Here is a 16,866-nt window from a genome sequence, read left to right as displayed (position 1 = left end):
TCACTTTATGGAGTTCTTACCATTTCATAGCACACTGTTAGCAGAAGGTGTGCTAAGTGACAGAGCTAGTGGAAAGAAGGCAAGCTGAAAGGGGAAACAAAAACTGGGGTTCAAAGTGTGCAATGCACCTCAAGGAGAATGTGTTAAGAAAAGCAGCTGGATGTACCAGCTTTTCTCTTTGAGAAAGTACAGATTCGAAGTGTACAGGATCCTGGTAAACTGAAGCTTGTGTTTAGTCAAAACCTATCTGAAGAGGCAGTCGCGTAAAAGAGAACAACTGAAAGGAACACAAGGTTCCAGAAAAGGATTTCTGCAGATTTCTGATGCCAGCCCAGAGGGAACCTTTGCAGCATCTCTGGGCTGCACATATTCCAGTGCAGCCCTATAAACTTGTTAAACATCTCTCCACCATTTTGCATTAAAGCAGGGATTTAACTTCTTTATCTTTTATTGAAACTACACTGTATTGTCCTAGAATATAATGCAACTTTGAGAATATTAAATGTGCCTGATAATTTTCAAATTTTTAGTACTTTGCCAATTACAATAATGGATGAGTTATAGCTGTGCAATTCAGTAACCAGTAAAAATCTTCGCAGAAATTCAGCAGCATCAGCTAGACAGACACAGGTGACATCAGGGAAAGTTTACCTCAGAGCCTCCTCTGACTCTGATCTCTACAGCTTTCTTTTCCTCTGCCTTCACTCACCCATCACAGTCTGCTCCCTCTACTTGAGTCTCTCTCCTACTTCTGCCTGTGATTTTACTCAGTTGATTGGAGAGTTGGTATTTTTCCCAAGTATCAGTACTTGTAAAGAATTGGTAAGATGAAGTGCAGGTTAGGTGTGTGAAAATAAAACAATTAAAACTTGGCGATTTAAAGAGATGATACCTATGGGTTTTTATTTGTCCCTTGTTGTCTTAACACAAAACACCATCACCACCCCCAACTTCAAATGCTTCCCTTTTAGGTATAATTTGAACTAGCAGAAGCTGCTTTACATCAGTGCATTGAATGCTGTGGTGTTTCAGCTATGCCAGCACAACTACTGCGGTAAAACATGCATGTGTAGACAAGCCCTTTGAAAAGTGCTGTAAAACCTGTTTAGGTCAAATCAGCCAGGTTTCTACAGGAAAAAAAATAGTGTCTCTTGCAACAGCAAAGCACATAAGTACTGCTATTTTATTGCAATTTACTCAATTCAGGCACCAGATGGTTTTAGAGAGAAGTAACAACCAGAACCATTAACAATTCTGTGCATCTGTTTGCTTTATAGCATAGTTCTGACCAGGTTTGCTCTTCTACTAGATTTTAAATGAAATCTGAGGCCAGCGGTAGCTTAATTTAGGATTTTTTCGTTTCTGAAAGAAACAAACTGCATGACATTATGCATTATTCACCTCACTACGTGAATCACAAGACTATCAGAGACCCTTCACACTGACACTAACACTGTGAACCTCATGGCACTGAACAATCAGTTTCCCTTTCCTGGTGCTTATAAAGGTTTTAGATCCACAAGATGGTTTTGTTCCTTATCCTTCAGAAAAATTCATGGTGTTATAATTTTAACAGGTCATCCTCTGTTCATTCAAGTTTAGACCATGTTTATTTTAGTTGGCCATGCATATGAATTGGGATGTAATAAGACTGCTTCTTATTCAACTATTCTGCACAGCAAACCTAGCGCAAAACATGGTTACATGTACAAAACAGTGAGGCCTGGGAGTGTGCTACTGGATTCTCGCTGTCTCTCCCATTTACAATGGCCAGAGTAGTGACTGTATGTGGCATAAGAAAGAAGTTCTTAAGAGCTGCTGTGGTAATTTACCTGCTGGCCCAAACCAAGAGAAGGAGGTGGAAGTAAGAGGCAGGTATCCAGTTTATTCAATGTATTAGAGCTACCTTATTTCTGAATTAGAGCTGCTATGCAAGGTTTTGCTTAATCTTACTTAGAAAAAATTAAACTCACATCTCCAACTAATTTGCCTAATTTTCCTGAATGTTCCTGTGTAGACTTGCCTTTAGTCACAGTTCCTTCCCAGGTTTTCTCCTGGAGCGGATAGTCATGTTTCCTTTCCCATTTTGAGCTGTAGCCCAGTGTACTACCATCAGGTTACTAGGAGCTTGTTAAGTTGATGTGTCAGCTAAGCTGTGGTAACTGTTCAAATGAAGGCTCTTAGCTGCACCAACAGTGAACCAATCCAGTCACACTTATTTTGTTATGTTTGCATAACCAGTATCAGTCCTGAGCTCTAAATTTTGATCCAGACACACGTACTTCTCCTAAGAGCTCTCAACAGCACAAGTTGCTTGAGGAAAAGATAAACAGAAAGTTTTCAGAGGATAATTTAGCAACCTTGAAGAAGAATATGAAAACAAGCCAAATACTCTTTTCTTCTTCCCCTGCAATATGAGAGCAAAGGCACAGGCTAAGGAAAATTAACACAGAAATCAAATATGCCATTTCACTGTGTATTCATCACTGCAGATGCAACTTGGGATCAAGAATTGTGGTAATATTACAAGATCAACATAAATATTTCTATTTATACTAAGGACAATTCCCTTTCCTGATTCAAGGCATAATGACTCACTTAGTGTGCTGAGGAGGCAAACCCTTTCTTCATCCTAAAAGTGCTAGGTAAGTTGTAGTGGAAAAGAAGAGCTTTAACCTTCTGCTACACTGTGTGTTCTGGCCGATGTAAAACTACACAGATCAGCTAGCTGATTGAATTATGGCTATCACACTGCTAATCTAAGCATCTGATTCTGCTGCTTTTAGGTACCTCATCCTACAACATTGCCTGTAATAAACAGAAGTGCAACGAAGTGTGAATAAGAAATGAAAAAAATGAAAGATGTAGAAAAAATAATTCCACAATTAACAGTGACAAGGCAAAGGTTTCTTCTATGGCTGTAGAGGCAGAACAAAGAGGACAATTCAGAGCAGAAATATGTACCTTCACTGTTGACAATTATTGAAGCAGTTCCAGTAGCAGCATCTGTAGTCTGACCTACAAATGCTAAGAAAGGGAAAAGTTACAGCATGCATTAGTTCAATACATTACTTTCAACCAATAGCATGTGATGCAGTTTAATTGAATTAAATCTAAAATGAACCCATAACCTCCAGCAATTTAAAAATGCTAATTACTCTTTCATGTGCAACAATGCCAGAGAAGCTAACAACAACAAAAAGTGTTAATTTACACCCACAAAACAGAAATGCAAGTCCAACATTCTTTAATTTGGCTACATCTTTGCTTTAGAGAAAGCATGTTATTTATACAGCCTTCTCAGGCACTCTGCTCCTACATGGAAGTATTTCTTTTATCCAATGAAACAACAGAGTCAAGGCTGGAGAAAACTAAAATATTAAAACAACACAGCATTTAATTCTCTGTAGATTTGCATTTCAGCAGTAATATTAACATCTGTTATGAAGGCAGTGGTGAGGCTATATGTTTCCTCTTTGGATTATTATTCAGATAAATTAACTAGAAGTGAGGCTGGCAGCACTGTCTATTACAAAGATTGTTCCATATTTACTACTATAAGAACCTGTTTTCAGCTGTCAGCAAATTTGTCAAATATTAACCATTGGTCTGAAACTTTCTATGACAGGTGAGGTTTTTTTTAGGTAGAACTGTAGTAGAAAACTGTCAAAAAAGTTGAGGGTTTTTCTTCCCAAGAACTGTATTTGAGAAAAATCTACTGTTTCATTTGAGACAAATTCCGGTGACCTTTTGTTTAAGAAGCTCTGGTGTTCTAACATTTTTAGAACATGAATTTGATGCTGGGCAAAGCTTGGCTTCTTTCTCAAGATGTGCCTTTTGTGGCCAAATTAAAAATCTGCTCAGATTTGAAGAAGGCTGAAAAAACACATAGCATCATGCTCATTCAGTTCTGATAAAGTATTGCAGGTACTTGCCCTGGAGGTACCTTTATCTAGCTCAGTTACAAGGGTCAGAGCAGAACTTTCCTTGCAGTTATAGCTTCTTTTCACCATGAGCTAGGTCTGCACACTGGAATTGAAAGCAGAGAACTTGGGTCTTCTGTGCTCTCAATGCTCTTCCTGCAGAAAATAAGCAGCAGGAGCAGCAAGCTGCCCAGTTCAAATGGGGGAGAAGGAGTAACGCATCAGTAAAGATCTAAATGGTCTGAGCAGCACTGGTAGCTGATAGGCAGTGGAAGACAGGAGGACTGGGAAAGGGGAAAATTACGATTGGAATTGAAAAGAAAAGGGGTAAGGTGATACGTTAGGAAACAGAAGAGCAATGTAAACAAGGAAGACATATGACAAGGATCCAGGATATCAAAGTTGGCAGAACTGGCATTATAGCAAGGATTTTCATCCAGTACCCAGTATCCTTACGTATAACAACAGAGATAGGCTAGACAAGGATTCAACTGAGATGAAAAGCCAGGGACTGAAATAAGATGGTCCTAAGCAAAAAGGTCTGTGCACACTGAATCATCCTTGCCTCCAAATCTTGGAAAGCCAGTCGGGATCCCAGACCAGCCTCACCAGCAGTACATCCTATCTTCCTCCAGGGCTGACCAACATAGGGGGTGACAATCTAACACCATTCTGAGATATTTTTACTCAATCAGCAGAAATTGGTACCTTGGACCTAAATGTTCCAACCCTTCAGTTGATCTGTCTAGGTATCAATGAAGTGCAATATGGTGACATTTCTGAATCTTTTTCCCTACACTTTTCTGTTGCTGCTATAAAGACTATTTAAAAATTTATGTTAAGATTGCAAGATCAATAATTTAAATCACAAAACATGAGATTTAAGGTTCCTTGTGGAATATATATTTTCATTAAGTGCTATGCATTTTAATAGCTTTATTTACATGATCAAAGACTTTATTCACGAGGTAGGCATGCTTTAGAGAGATTTGGAACTCTACACTAACAGACACTGTTTTTATGGTATCCTTGCTTGGTTTCTTGCATGAGTTGGAAGATATGCAATGAATAAAACTGTATATACATTTGTGAAATATTTAGATGCTATACTGATAAGCATAATAAAAAAGCCCACAAAATACTGATAGTTCTGTCTTTAAAGCAGGATTTGAATAATGCAGTAAATGAAGCCTCTGGCTGCACATTAAACAGAAAAGATAAACAGAATATTGAATTGCCACTTAGTGATTGCATTTGTCCATCCTTGTCCACCCTGAAGGAATCAAGAGTCATGTAGACAAAAATGTGATCATGTAGTAAAGCAGCACACCACAATACATTTAAATGAGAGAAAGAATTAGGGTTACAAAGGCGCAAAGATAATAGAATATTGTGAATGCTTAATTTTCCCTTCTCCCGAAAGCCTTTTAACATTGATTTTTGTGTATATGTGTGTTAACAAACATTGGCTGCAGTCTCTAAAATGACTGCACCTGATATTTCACAAAACAGAGGTGAAATGTACCGAGTTGACAAATGCCTTTCTCCCAACGTGAAATTGAGAATGAATAATCAGACGGGATTTTTCAATTTCTCACCAGGCATTACCATCATTAATGCCAGCCTAAACAATTGCATAACAGCAAGTTATCTGCAGGTGACTTGCACTGATGTAATCGTCTGAGATTTAGAGATAATAACATTACTTTTTTTTTTTTAGTGGTACAGCTGATTTCCGGAGTCCCCATATTCTCACCCATATTCATTCCTGCCAGTTGTGACAAAACAATTATTCATCCTCCACTACCAATTTTTAAAGCTTAAAAATCATAGCAAAGGTTTCTTTAAAGTAAAATTTTACCTGTAGAAATACCATTCTTCTTCAAATTTTCAACGTAATCATTGCCAAAGGAATCCTTCCCAACCTATACAAAAGATAAAAGGATAGGTTTTCTCTACAGAAAGGTGAGAGGATAGATAGGTCATCTTTAGACAACAGAATGGTCTAATGTAATTTGAATTCAACACTTTCTGTTTTGCAGCACTTTGCCTTATTAATAAACAAATAATAAACTAATAAACAACAGTTAAAATGTATTAATAGTATTAATAAACAATAGGAGTAGTGTTCCGCAGTTTTCTCCTCCTCTATTACAAAACTCTCCCCTACACCCATGTCGCTATATTCAAGTTTTATTCTCTTAAAACCACTGTGTTCACTTCATGCTGAAGCTTTCTGGGGATTGTAAAATCTGGAAGTGTACTGAACCTTGTACTCCTGGATCATTATTCAGCTTCGAATTGAAAGCATTTATAGCAACTCTGTGTCCTCCTTAATTGCAGTTTGTATTTTGAATTTTCTACCTCAAGTTTCCTCAGTGGAAAAATATCAAACTGTGGTTATGGTCTAGAAAGTGATGATAAACATGGCATTGCTGATTTCTATAATTCTCAGTACTAAATGTACTGTTTACAAATTCAACAATTTTTGTTTGTTTTCTCCAGCAACAGCAGACCAAGTTGAGTTAGGGAGTCAAGCTATGCTCTATTGTTTTTCTAACAGCAGGAGCTTGTAATTTCAGCTCAACTAATCTTTTTAGCTGAACAGAATTCTGCTTGCTGTTTATTCAGACTAATAAACATTTCTTTTTTTTACATCACACAAGCTGAACAAAGGAGATGAGGTATATGGAGAAAAAAATGGCATAACTTGCTTAATGTCAAAATAGCATTTAAAATATATTTATAAAGCCAACACAGCTTTTAATTCACCAGTTTTAGCCTATGCCTTCAGTGGGTGCTCCTACCTTCCAAGAGCAAGTTGTTTATCTGAGTGGTATGAAAGACTGATCAATGCTACGGCAAGTATTTTTGCAAGAGAAAAAAAGCCATCTTGCAGATTAGAAGCCAAATCAAGATCCTGGTCACCATCTAGACAACAAAGGAATTAGACAAGGAGCCCTAACTAATGATCCGTCTTCTCATAAAACAGCACTAAATAGCTAACGCTGTATTTGAGTTACTGGAAGCACAAAGCAGCTGCCTCTATTGACTGCTGTTAGAAATTTGTCTATTTATGCGCTCAGTCCTTTAGACTCGGAGAAGGCTCGCATACTAGCTGGTGATCACAATAATCAAACCCTGTGATTCAGAATTCTGAAATTTAAAGTGTCACGGATGGATGAGCCTTCCCCCCACATATTCTACTGCACAACCATGCTTTGAAACATACTTTCATTTCCTACAACCTCTATAAGGGATTTTGCTAAAGCATTGTTAGGGATGGTCCCAGTCTTTTACCAAAGGAGGACAGCAATTTAGGTCAAAACAGTCTAACCAGATGGAACATTCCTCTAGTACATGGGAAAAAAACCCAACAACATTTACTTTGGTCACTGTGTTATTCATTGTTTGCATATTAGAGTATTTCTCTATCTCTGACTGCTCCCAGTTTGCCAGACAGGGTGGGTTGTCAGAAGCTGCATCTTCTGACTGCTTTAGGCTGGATGACTACAGCCATCTGCAATTTAAACCTGAGTCGTGCTCACCTCTGCAGCCTGACATCTGTACTGCTGGAATGTGTTCCGCCTGATGGAATCACCTTCTCCCTCCCTTGCTGTTACAAAGCTTCTACAACAAATCTCAGGATTTGCTCAGTTATTTCAGCAACGAAATATTTCATAACCATTTTCCAAAAGCTCAACTGAAACTTCCTTCCTTCAGCTCTGGGTCCTACACAACTGACAGACAGGCACCACTTATTGTTCAACTGTCATAACAACTGAGATCAGCTGTGGTACTTTTGCTCACAGCGAGACATCTCAGTGCTGGAGGGAAGCCCTTGGAGGGGTCTCCATGGAGGTCCTTTTCCTCTGGAAACTTTTTTCCATGTTAGTTCATCAGCATCCAACCCAGTTAATCCTAGTGCGTTTGAAGGGCTTATCTTTCCATTCAGGCTATACCCCCAAGGAAGACAGAGTACTGGGCATCACGCTTGTTTTAGATTAAAGGCATATTTGCTGACCATGTCAAATTATATAACATTGTTTTAAATACTTTCTGCTTTTGCACAGACCCTGCTAGATGGACTATTGGGTAAACAGAAAAATAAATGTCTTAGTCTGCTGACCACAGAACACCGTATGTGCTGAAATAGCATTTCTTCTTTCTTGAGTTCTTAACAACAATAGCCGTTTGTACAAGCATTATGGTCACATAGTTTGCATATTAGAATGAGTGGAATTACATCAGTATTTTTCAGTCTGGGTTTTTCCTGCTTACTATCATGTTTTCCATGTGGAGCTAGGGGAGCTGGCTGGCATCATAGCAGCTACAATTCCAGCAGCTTAGAGAATCAAACTCATCTGTACCTGAAAAGTAATTACAGCAAAAACATGTACCTCTTGACAACTGCCTGTTTAATCTATTCTATATGCTCTTTTTTTGAGAGAGAGAGTGTTTACTCTTTTTCATCATTAGGGAATTAAACAGGTACTAAAACCAAGTATAAAACAGTAATGCAAAAGGAAAAAACAATTGAAGATATCCATCGTATTCTGGGCTGCATCTGAGATATAGCTATGTTCTTACAATGAAGTGAGGATTCAGGCTTACAGCACTTTAACTTAAACTTGGTTTACAGATCATCTAAAGAGAGAAGACTACATAGCGTGGTAATATAGCACTTCCTATTTCTAAGTAGGAATCAAATGCAGCTGGGGCTTAAGTAGAATTTCGTATATGCAATATCAGGCTAGTGACATCAATGTCCAGTTAGGATCATTCCAAATTGCTTGCCAGAAGTAAAGCAGGACTTTTTTCAGCACATACAATGTCCTTCAGCCCACCATCCCTCCACCATCTTAATCTAGGATGTTTAACAGATTTTTTTTGGTAACGGTCACTACAAAAAAAAAAAAAAAAAAAAAAGGAATTGTTTGGGGAGTTTCAAATCTGTCAAGACCACTGTGCGTTTTTCAGTACTGCAACAGGGTTCTTGTATGAACACGAGCAATTAATTTATATGCTTAGATCCTTTACTTCCCCGACAATAATCCTTTACATTTCTCTGAACAATTGTCTTTCTTGTCTTTTTGAAGTGGCAACTATTCCATCAATACATTGTTTTACTGGACTGAGCAAATTGAGGAGGGGAGTTTAAGACTGATACTGTGATACATATTTATAACCCAGAGTAACAGTGGCCACTTGCAGAGACATCCAGGCAGAAAGTAGAACACTGTTTGCATTTCCACTACTCAAACTCAGATTTTATATTAAAATCCAGAGCATTCTGCAGCATCTCCAGTCATAACTATAAGTCATTCTAAAACTCCCTCTCTCAAACCCTCACCAGATAGTCACTGGCTCTCTTTTGTGTTTTAAAGCTCTGAGGTATGAAGAATGCCTTGTCACTCGATCCGAGATGTCTACCTCTACTCTTATTGAGGACATCCTCTGTCTAAATTACAGTCCTCGTCAGGGGATGCCACATTCCAGCAGAATGTCCCTCTAGTATTAATACTGATTCCATTCCTTGAACTTCAGATTGTAGAAGCAATTGTTGCACCTGTACTGGATAAAAAATTATGACCAAAACATAAGCACGTACTGAGCACAGAGTGTGTGTGTGTTAGGGGGCAATCTGGCTTTAAGAACTACTGAATACTTAAGATAACTTGTTAAAGTACAAATAATTGAATTGTAATGGTTCATTATTGCCTCACTCTTCTTAGTTTATTCAGCAAGAAACTTTATACTACATCCCATTGACCTACGGAGATGTAAGACTGTACTGCTATGAGATGAAACTATTTTGTGAGGCTATAAAGTGCATTTTTAATTTAAAAAGTGAATATTAATGTTTAAAATTAAAAAAATACAAAATGCTAACATTTACAGATACTAGAGTCATTCTCTGCTGTTTCTTTTCTCCAATAAATACACATGAGAAAGAAAGAAAGAAGACTAGGTTTTACTGAAATAACATAAATATGATTTTTGGAAAGTAATTAGAAATTATAGTAACTGCTAAATTTTATTAGGAATGCAAATGTTTCCAGAAACATGTATGCACTGAGCAAAGGCTAGACCATTAAAAAATAAAACAAAATTCACACTTTCAGTCAAAAAAAACCCTTTAACATTTAGAAGGAAATGTTAGCAGGGAATTCATTGCCAGTTCATCTTGTACTTGAATCTGATCATTCTTGAATGCAAAGATTATCAAATATACTCAATATTACAGAAGCACAAACATTGCCAATATAAAAAAAACGCACACTGTAGAACAACTAGTGATAATGACCCACAGAAATGCTTGCAGGTGTAATTTAGATTTATAGCTACCATCCTTTAGCCTAAATATTGGACTGGAAAATCAGTGAGAAAGGCTTCTTTGAGATGTTTCCAGTACTTCTCAAAAAATCCCTGACAGACAATGATCCAACAAATATAGCATCCTCTCCAGCTATGGCAATAACAAAGTATGTCCAGTCAAGTTGAAGTTTCATCTACAGTTAGCACAGGATAGACAATAAGCCTACAGAGAGAGAAAATTTGATCTTAACCTTAGTAATGATCACTCAAAACTTATGATGTTTAATGACAAAAATCAAAGAAAAGCATTGTAAGAATATAGCATCTGCCAAGCTGAATCAGCCCGATGGTCTGTGAGCCAGTCTTTAGAACTGCTGTGTATCAGATGTTTCAGAAAAGTGGGCAAAAAAATCCCAAAGCATGCAAAAGTTCTAGAATTTGGACGTGAACATCTCATCTTAATCTCAAGTAATGAGATAATGATTTAACCCTTGAAGCACAAAGTTTTATATTCCTTCTCGAATTTGTTACTGGCTTGTCAGTGTCTGATTTTTAATCACCTACAAAGTAAATTTCAGATTGACTATAGTGCCTAGTACCTGAATGTCATCAATGAAGCCCTGGTCATTCTAACAGTGGGGAACATAAAGAGGAGGGGCTAATCAAGATTACTTGAATTTTGAACATCACAAATTCTCTCCAATTCTCTTTTCCATGGTACATCAATATAAGTTTTGCAGTCCTTCTTTATATGAAATTTCTGCCAGATCTCTAGCCAACTAGTCTTTGGTTCTGGCAGTGTTCTTAAAACAGCCTCCTCCATGCTTAAATTTATAGTTGAAATAATGAAAAAAAAAAAAAGGAAATTAGAGAGGGATTAAAAAAAAAACCAACCACTGTTCTGTAAGTCACCTAAGGGTTTACTGGAATTTGCATGAACTTTTAGTTCAGCTGTAATCCAAGAGCAAGTCAGTGCTTACCTTGCAGATCAGCGAGGTCTTGGCCCCAAGTCGAGCAGACTGGACACACTGGTTGGCTCCTTTCCCACCAAAACCAATGAAAAACTTATGTCCAAGGGTAGTTTCTCCAGCTCTTGGCAATCGCGTAGTAAGGCTATTCCAATTTAAAGCAATATTTACATACATTAGTGACTGAAAATAATAAGCATCTTCAAAATAAGAGTTACATTCTTATAATCCTAAATGGTCCAACAGCCAGCCAGTAAGACCGAAAAAGACTCGAAAGACCTTTTAGTGTCTCTACTCCACATCCCACCAGTTTAAGTTTATTCCTCATATGCCACCCAGTCAAGCTTCTCGTTTATTACTCAAGAGAAGGATTGCATTTCTTTTGTTCATGTTTCATGTTTCTACAGGAAAAGAAGCATTGGATCCCTGACTGGGATTCCCCAGTGCTAACTCAATACAGATAAATAATAAATCTATAAGTCTCACTGCTCGTGTTGTTTTACTGTAACATTCAGCTCCAGTTTACATATTGTTCATTTAATTTCATTACATCTAATTATACCTTCTTGAACCACCCTAAATAATTTTTAACTTTGTTGGTGTTCACACCCTTCAGAATTGTAGATCGTTATCAAAACCTTCCTCCCCTCTGCTGTCACTCAGGAGCACTGTACATATTTACCTTTTAAGTTTTTCTCTTACAAACCAAGTTTTACAACTTCTCAACATTTTGTTGTTTCCTGAACGCGCTCCAACTCCATTTACATCCTTCTGGGGATGGGTGGCCAGAACCAGATGCATTAATACAAGCGGAGACCCATCAGGAGTGTATTCTGGTTTAATTTCCATTTTGGAAAAATCGAAACAAAACTGTAATTTTGTAAACCCTACCAGATGCTTTGCTATCTACCTCCAGCAAAAGTTGGATGGAAGAAAAGACACCACCGAGACTATGTGGAAGAATTTCTCCAAATGCAAAAGGCTAGCTTACTTTTGACACTTCTATTAAAATACATAACTCAAAGCTGTGCTTACAACACTCAGATTACCAAAATTTCTGCCTCCTCAAGCCATACATTCCAGGCACAAGGTTTAAAAATGGAATTCCTTCTATCTCTTAAGCTACAAACAAGTTCACAACACGTGTGGAGGGAAGGCCTCCTACAATGTACTAGCAACCGGTTCAGTCCATGACAGTTAGCTCAGAAAGGTTTCCAAAAGTCTGCAGGAAAAAAAGGCAGAGTGGGGAAGGGGAATCTGAAAGAATGCAGAGGAACCTGCCATAATGAGGAAGAGATTAACTTCAGCTCTGTCTGTCAGTTTATAACATTATTTTACCAATAAATCTTACAACAGCTTCAAAATTGCCAGCCCTCCAATTCAGGAAAAAAGGTGACATGCTTCTGCACTAGCAAATCACTACAGAGTGCTTTTTGAAAAGGATATGAAGAATACGTGTATATTACTTTCTGAGTTTATGCTGCAAGTTCTGGGGCATATTGGTGTTTGCAAAATCTTACGGACTTAATGACAGAGCACAGCCTGATTTATGGAAAATTCTCAGCAAAAAGCAAGCATTTTTTTCCTACTAATTTTCAATTCAGCATCCATCAGTCCAAAGGTTTAGGATGATTAGGAAATCAAGAAAACCTAAAATTAAACTAGTGAAGCCAAACAAGTCCTGGACTCCCAGAAATTAAGATTTTTGCTTTGAAGGACTTGTTACGAGTCTGTGCTTCATCAGTAGTTACAGTTTCCAGAGAGATGCAGGTAGGGATGCAGACTCTAAGCAGGGATGCTCGCTAATAGAGCACCCCAGATTTTAGTGTGAGGGTATGGTATCCAGCCAGCAGGTTTATTTTTTGTGAGTCACGACAGAGAGACCCCAGAAGGCTCACACATACAGGTAATGGCATTCATTTTGTTTCCAGAGAGGCAGAGCCAGGAACATTCTGTTGGGAAATGTTTAAACCATTTTAAATAAACATATAACAGCCTTTTAGAAGTACACTTATAGGTACCTTATATATATATGGAAAGGGTTGCTAAGTTAAAACTGTTTGCCCACAGCAGCATCTGGCAGGTTGTTTACAACAGTGAGTAACTGTAAGGTTTCAGGGAACAAGGTGTAATGAGTGTAGATAAATAATGTTTATTAATGGTAACATCTATAATTTATCGCTATTTTCACCATCAGAAGCCGAAGTAGTGATGGTTGTGGACCAGAGAATGAAGGCCACAAAACTCAGCTGAGGAAGCTCCTATTCAGCCAGCGCCAGGGTACTGCACGCGCACTTCTAAAATTATGTGCCATTCAGTAAAGAATAGTTGTTTCATCCAGCCTTGGTAAGAAATAGTAATAGCAGCTCTTGTATAATTCCTTTCATCCACAGATCTCACTACACTTTAAAAAGCAGAACAACATCGTTATTCCTGTTTTGTGGGTGTGAAACTTAGGCAAGTCATTTTGCCTTTTTGTGTCTCGGGTCAGCCAAGAAGCCAGTGGCAAAACCAAAAATAGAGATCAGCTCAATCCACTAGCTCACACTGTCTTCTCATTTAAATTCTGCAGTATGAAAATGGTATCAAGTCTCAATTAATTTTCCTTCCTTAGGGTGTTTTTCAGAGATTATAGCTTATTCTAAATACAATTTGTTTCCAAAAAACCCAATATATTTTTAGACAAAGATTAACAATTGTGACATCCCAGGAGACATCTGCTAACAGAGCTGCTCTGAGTTCATACGCATTTTCAAGAAGTACATTCAACCATACATATTCTTGTTTCAACAGTGACCAGACCATGACTTGATTCTTCTCTCAGTTATGTTGGCATCAACATGCAACTCCAGTGGAAGTATAATGGCACTGGTGAAAAAACAGGCTTGGTGAGATGAGAATCTGGGCCTCAATGTTTCAAGCAGCGTGGTATAACAACTGCCTGTGGGAATCAAACAGCTTGTTGAAGACAGGGAGATGACCTTTTTTATTGTTTTGATGGAAAGGTACAAGGCAAAGGGCAAAGGATCAAGTTGGAACAGTGATTTATAATTAGCCAATTTTAAAAATAGGCTAACAGACTAAGCAAGAACATGCAGCAAGTTCCTGTAGCTCACTGTAAACAAAACCCCCACCTTATTACATTTCAGGCATGATCGCCAATCCTTTCAGACCAATTCTCCACTCCAGAAGCCTCTTTTTATTTTCCATATTACACAAAATTCAAAGTACTGATCTACAGATAGGCCTAGAGTTTTCACTTCCACTGAAACAGGCATTCAAGATTTTTTTTGTTGCTAATATAATGCTATTCTTTCGTCATTTAATTCTGCAACTATACTAACTTTTGATTCACATCAGACAATTTTAATGAGCATTTCAGGCTTCTGTTATGAACAGGCAATGATGAGTAATCTCTGTGATTAAGGAACCCTATAAATTTTTGGCTTATTGATGGTGCCACAAAGAATACTCAAAATAGCCTAGAAGTGATGAAACAGCTAATGTTACTCCAAAACTAGGCTAAGTAAGTTAATTAGAAAAACTGTCACATGGGCTTTCAGAATTGTTACATAAAATGTTTTGTAAAGCCATTTACAACTTTGACGTAATTTGAAAACACTGACCTGAAAAACCTAATTTAAGTTTCTATCCAACAGACTACTCTTTGCTTACGTGACAAATTCTGCTCAGCTTTGAGAGGATAAATGGTACAAAGGATACTGAGCTCTCATGTCCTATGAACAACCAGAAACTAAACTTGAAAATGCCCAATACTTATTAGATGGGAAATAAAATTACTATATAATATGTTTTGCAAATTGTGCACCATACTACTGAATCATATTTATAGAGGAAAGTTCAGACTGAAGCATCCTGAAATACTTCGGACATTACAAATAAAGGAATATAATAACTCAGAATTTCAACTGAGTTTTTACAAAACAATATTTAAATGTAAAGCGCACAGCAATGCTGCCCACATTTGTTCACGGGAAATGAAGAATTTTTCATCCACTTATGTTTCAGAGGTTTGGGACGAATAAAAGCACATGCGTAAGAATTTCACCATTGCAGTAACTTCAACCCTCTCTGCCAGTAAGTGCATGCCACGAGTTCCCTTAAAGGCTAGAGCTGATTAGCATTTGTATTTTTAGACAGAGATCCCTTCGGAAGGATGGCGTTAGAAACAGAACAGAACCCTTTACTACTGTGTTGAAGTACTGAATCAGAGGTGAAAGCACAACTTTCTGAGTCATTAATGCCCCTTTCCCTGGTATTCTGGGTTTTCTTGAAAAGTTCCCATCTAAGCAGTGACTAGGTCATATTCAGAGATATAAAGTCTGAAGAAGGAAGCAGGGGAAAGGGAAAGATGTATATTAGCAGCATTTGCATAAATTAATACTGAAATTAATCATGGTTTGCTTCCGATTCTTGACACCTAACCAGTGTCTGTTCATTGCTTTCAACACATGAAAGTACTATAAAGATGTATTATTACTGTTAGCTTAAGCTGATGTAAAACCATGCCCTCCCCTCAGCAGCATTTTCCCACTGTTTCTCTTGCATTGCTTTTATTGCTCACAGAGCTTCCTAATTCCACATATTTTTGTTCCAAGGGTCACTTTAATGTGGATCAGCAAATTGCTCCAACTTACTGCACAGCAGCCAGGGTGGGCCAGACCTTGCAGGACTGAGGAGAAGGTGAGTGAGGGGAGGAGCAGGAGTGCCTTTGCTGGCAGCAGTACAGCCAGACTGCCCTAAGCCAATGTTGAAACTTTGACTTGATACTACTTTGTATGTTGAAAACACTGAATGCTATAGAACTAAGGTTTAATTAAGTAGTGCAGTATATTCAGCTCATTAGACATACTGAAGAGATGCATAAAGTATCGGTATGATGTTTCTGAGAAATGACATGTGATGACATGTGCGTGAGAAAGGAAAATAGAGAAGTATATAAACATTTTTCTCTAAAAAAAGAAAAAAGAAAACAATATTCTCATCAGGCAACTCGGACGGAAACAGAATTTGTATGTTAGAGTAGATATCACATTCTCTAAAATGACTGTCATTCACATAGCAGCAAAAGAAACGTTCAGACATTATTTTTCTCCTGAAGAAAGGTGAAGATCATGAGGGGTCTCAAAATAGTAGCAGAAATACTGCATGTGAAAGTGGCTTAATAAAAAGGAATATAATGTAAAGGCCTAGAATTTAGCTTTGATTCTGTTCTCTTTGAATCACTGAAGACAACTGGCTCTTTCTCCCCTCCTGGGAATTCCCTGCAATGGGGGAAAATCCCTGTGAGATTAGAGTAGGTGTAAGTAGCCACTGTCTAGTACATACAATTTACTGGGCTTTCATGATTCTCAGAACTGAACAAATACAAAGGAGAGAACAGTTCTTGCCTCTAACTGGGAATATTACTGCAACATTGTGGTGAAAAAGCCTCAGACCTCTTTTGAATCTGGCTTGACGTTTTGGTTTAGCCTTGGTCTGTTTTGTCTAGCTTAATTTTTAAAGATCTGAACATGTGCTATGGGAAAGTATCCATAACACGGAGACAAAAAGACCACAATTCTTTTCAAAATCTGATGTTCTTGACTTGTTTATGCTTTCTTCCCTTTTAATAATCCACTAAAACATCTTATTGG

At 37.8% G+C, this 16,866-nt stretch overlaps 1 protein-coding gene across 1 annotated transcript in view; it reads right to left on the bottom strand.

The window, feature by feature from the left end:
• Window positions 1-16,866, bottom strand: part of RBKS (ribokinase) — a 69,633-nt gene that overhangs the window by 39,380 nt on the left and 13,387 nt on the right. The window contains exons 2-4 of the mRNA XM_082306451.1: window positions 11,222-11,354; window positions 5,785-5,848; window positions 2,965-3,027 (exon numbers count right to left, since the gene is read on the bottom strand). Of these exons, the coding sequence (XP_082162577.1) occupies window positions 2,965-3,027; window positions 5,785-5,848; window positions 11,222-11,354 (260 nt within the window). The remainder of the gene's footprint in view (window positions 1-2,964; window positions 3,028-5,784; window positions 5,849-11,221; window positions 11,355-16,866) is intronic.

Source organism: Platalea leucorodia (genome assembly GCF_965183815.1).
Source record: "Platalea leucorodia genome assembly, chromosome: 3".
NCBI lineage: Eukaryota > Metazoa > Chordata > Aves > Pelecaniformes > Threskiornithidae > Platalea > Platalea leucorodia.
Note: the sequence above shows the minus strand (reverse complement) of the source record. Positions and strands in the feature narration are given on the sequence as shown.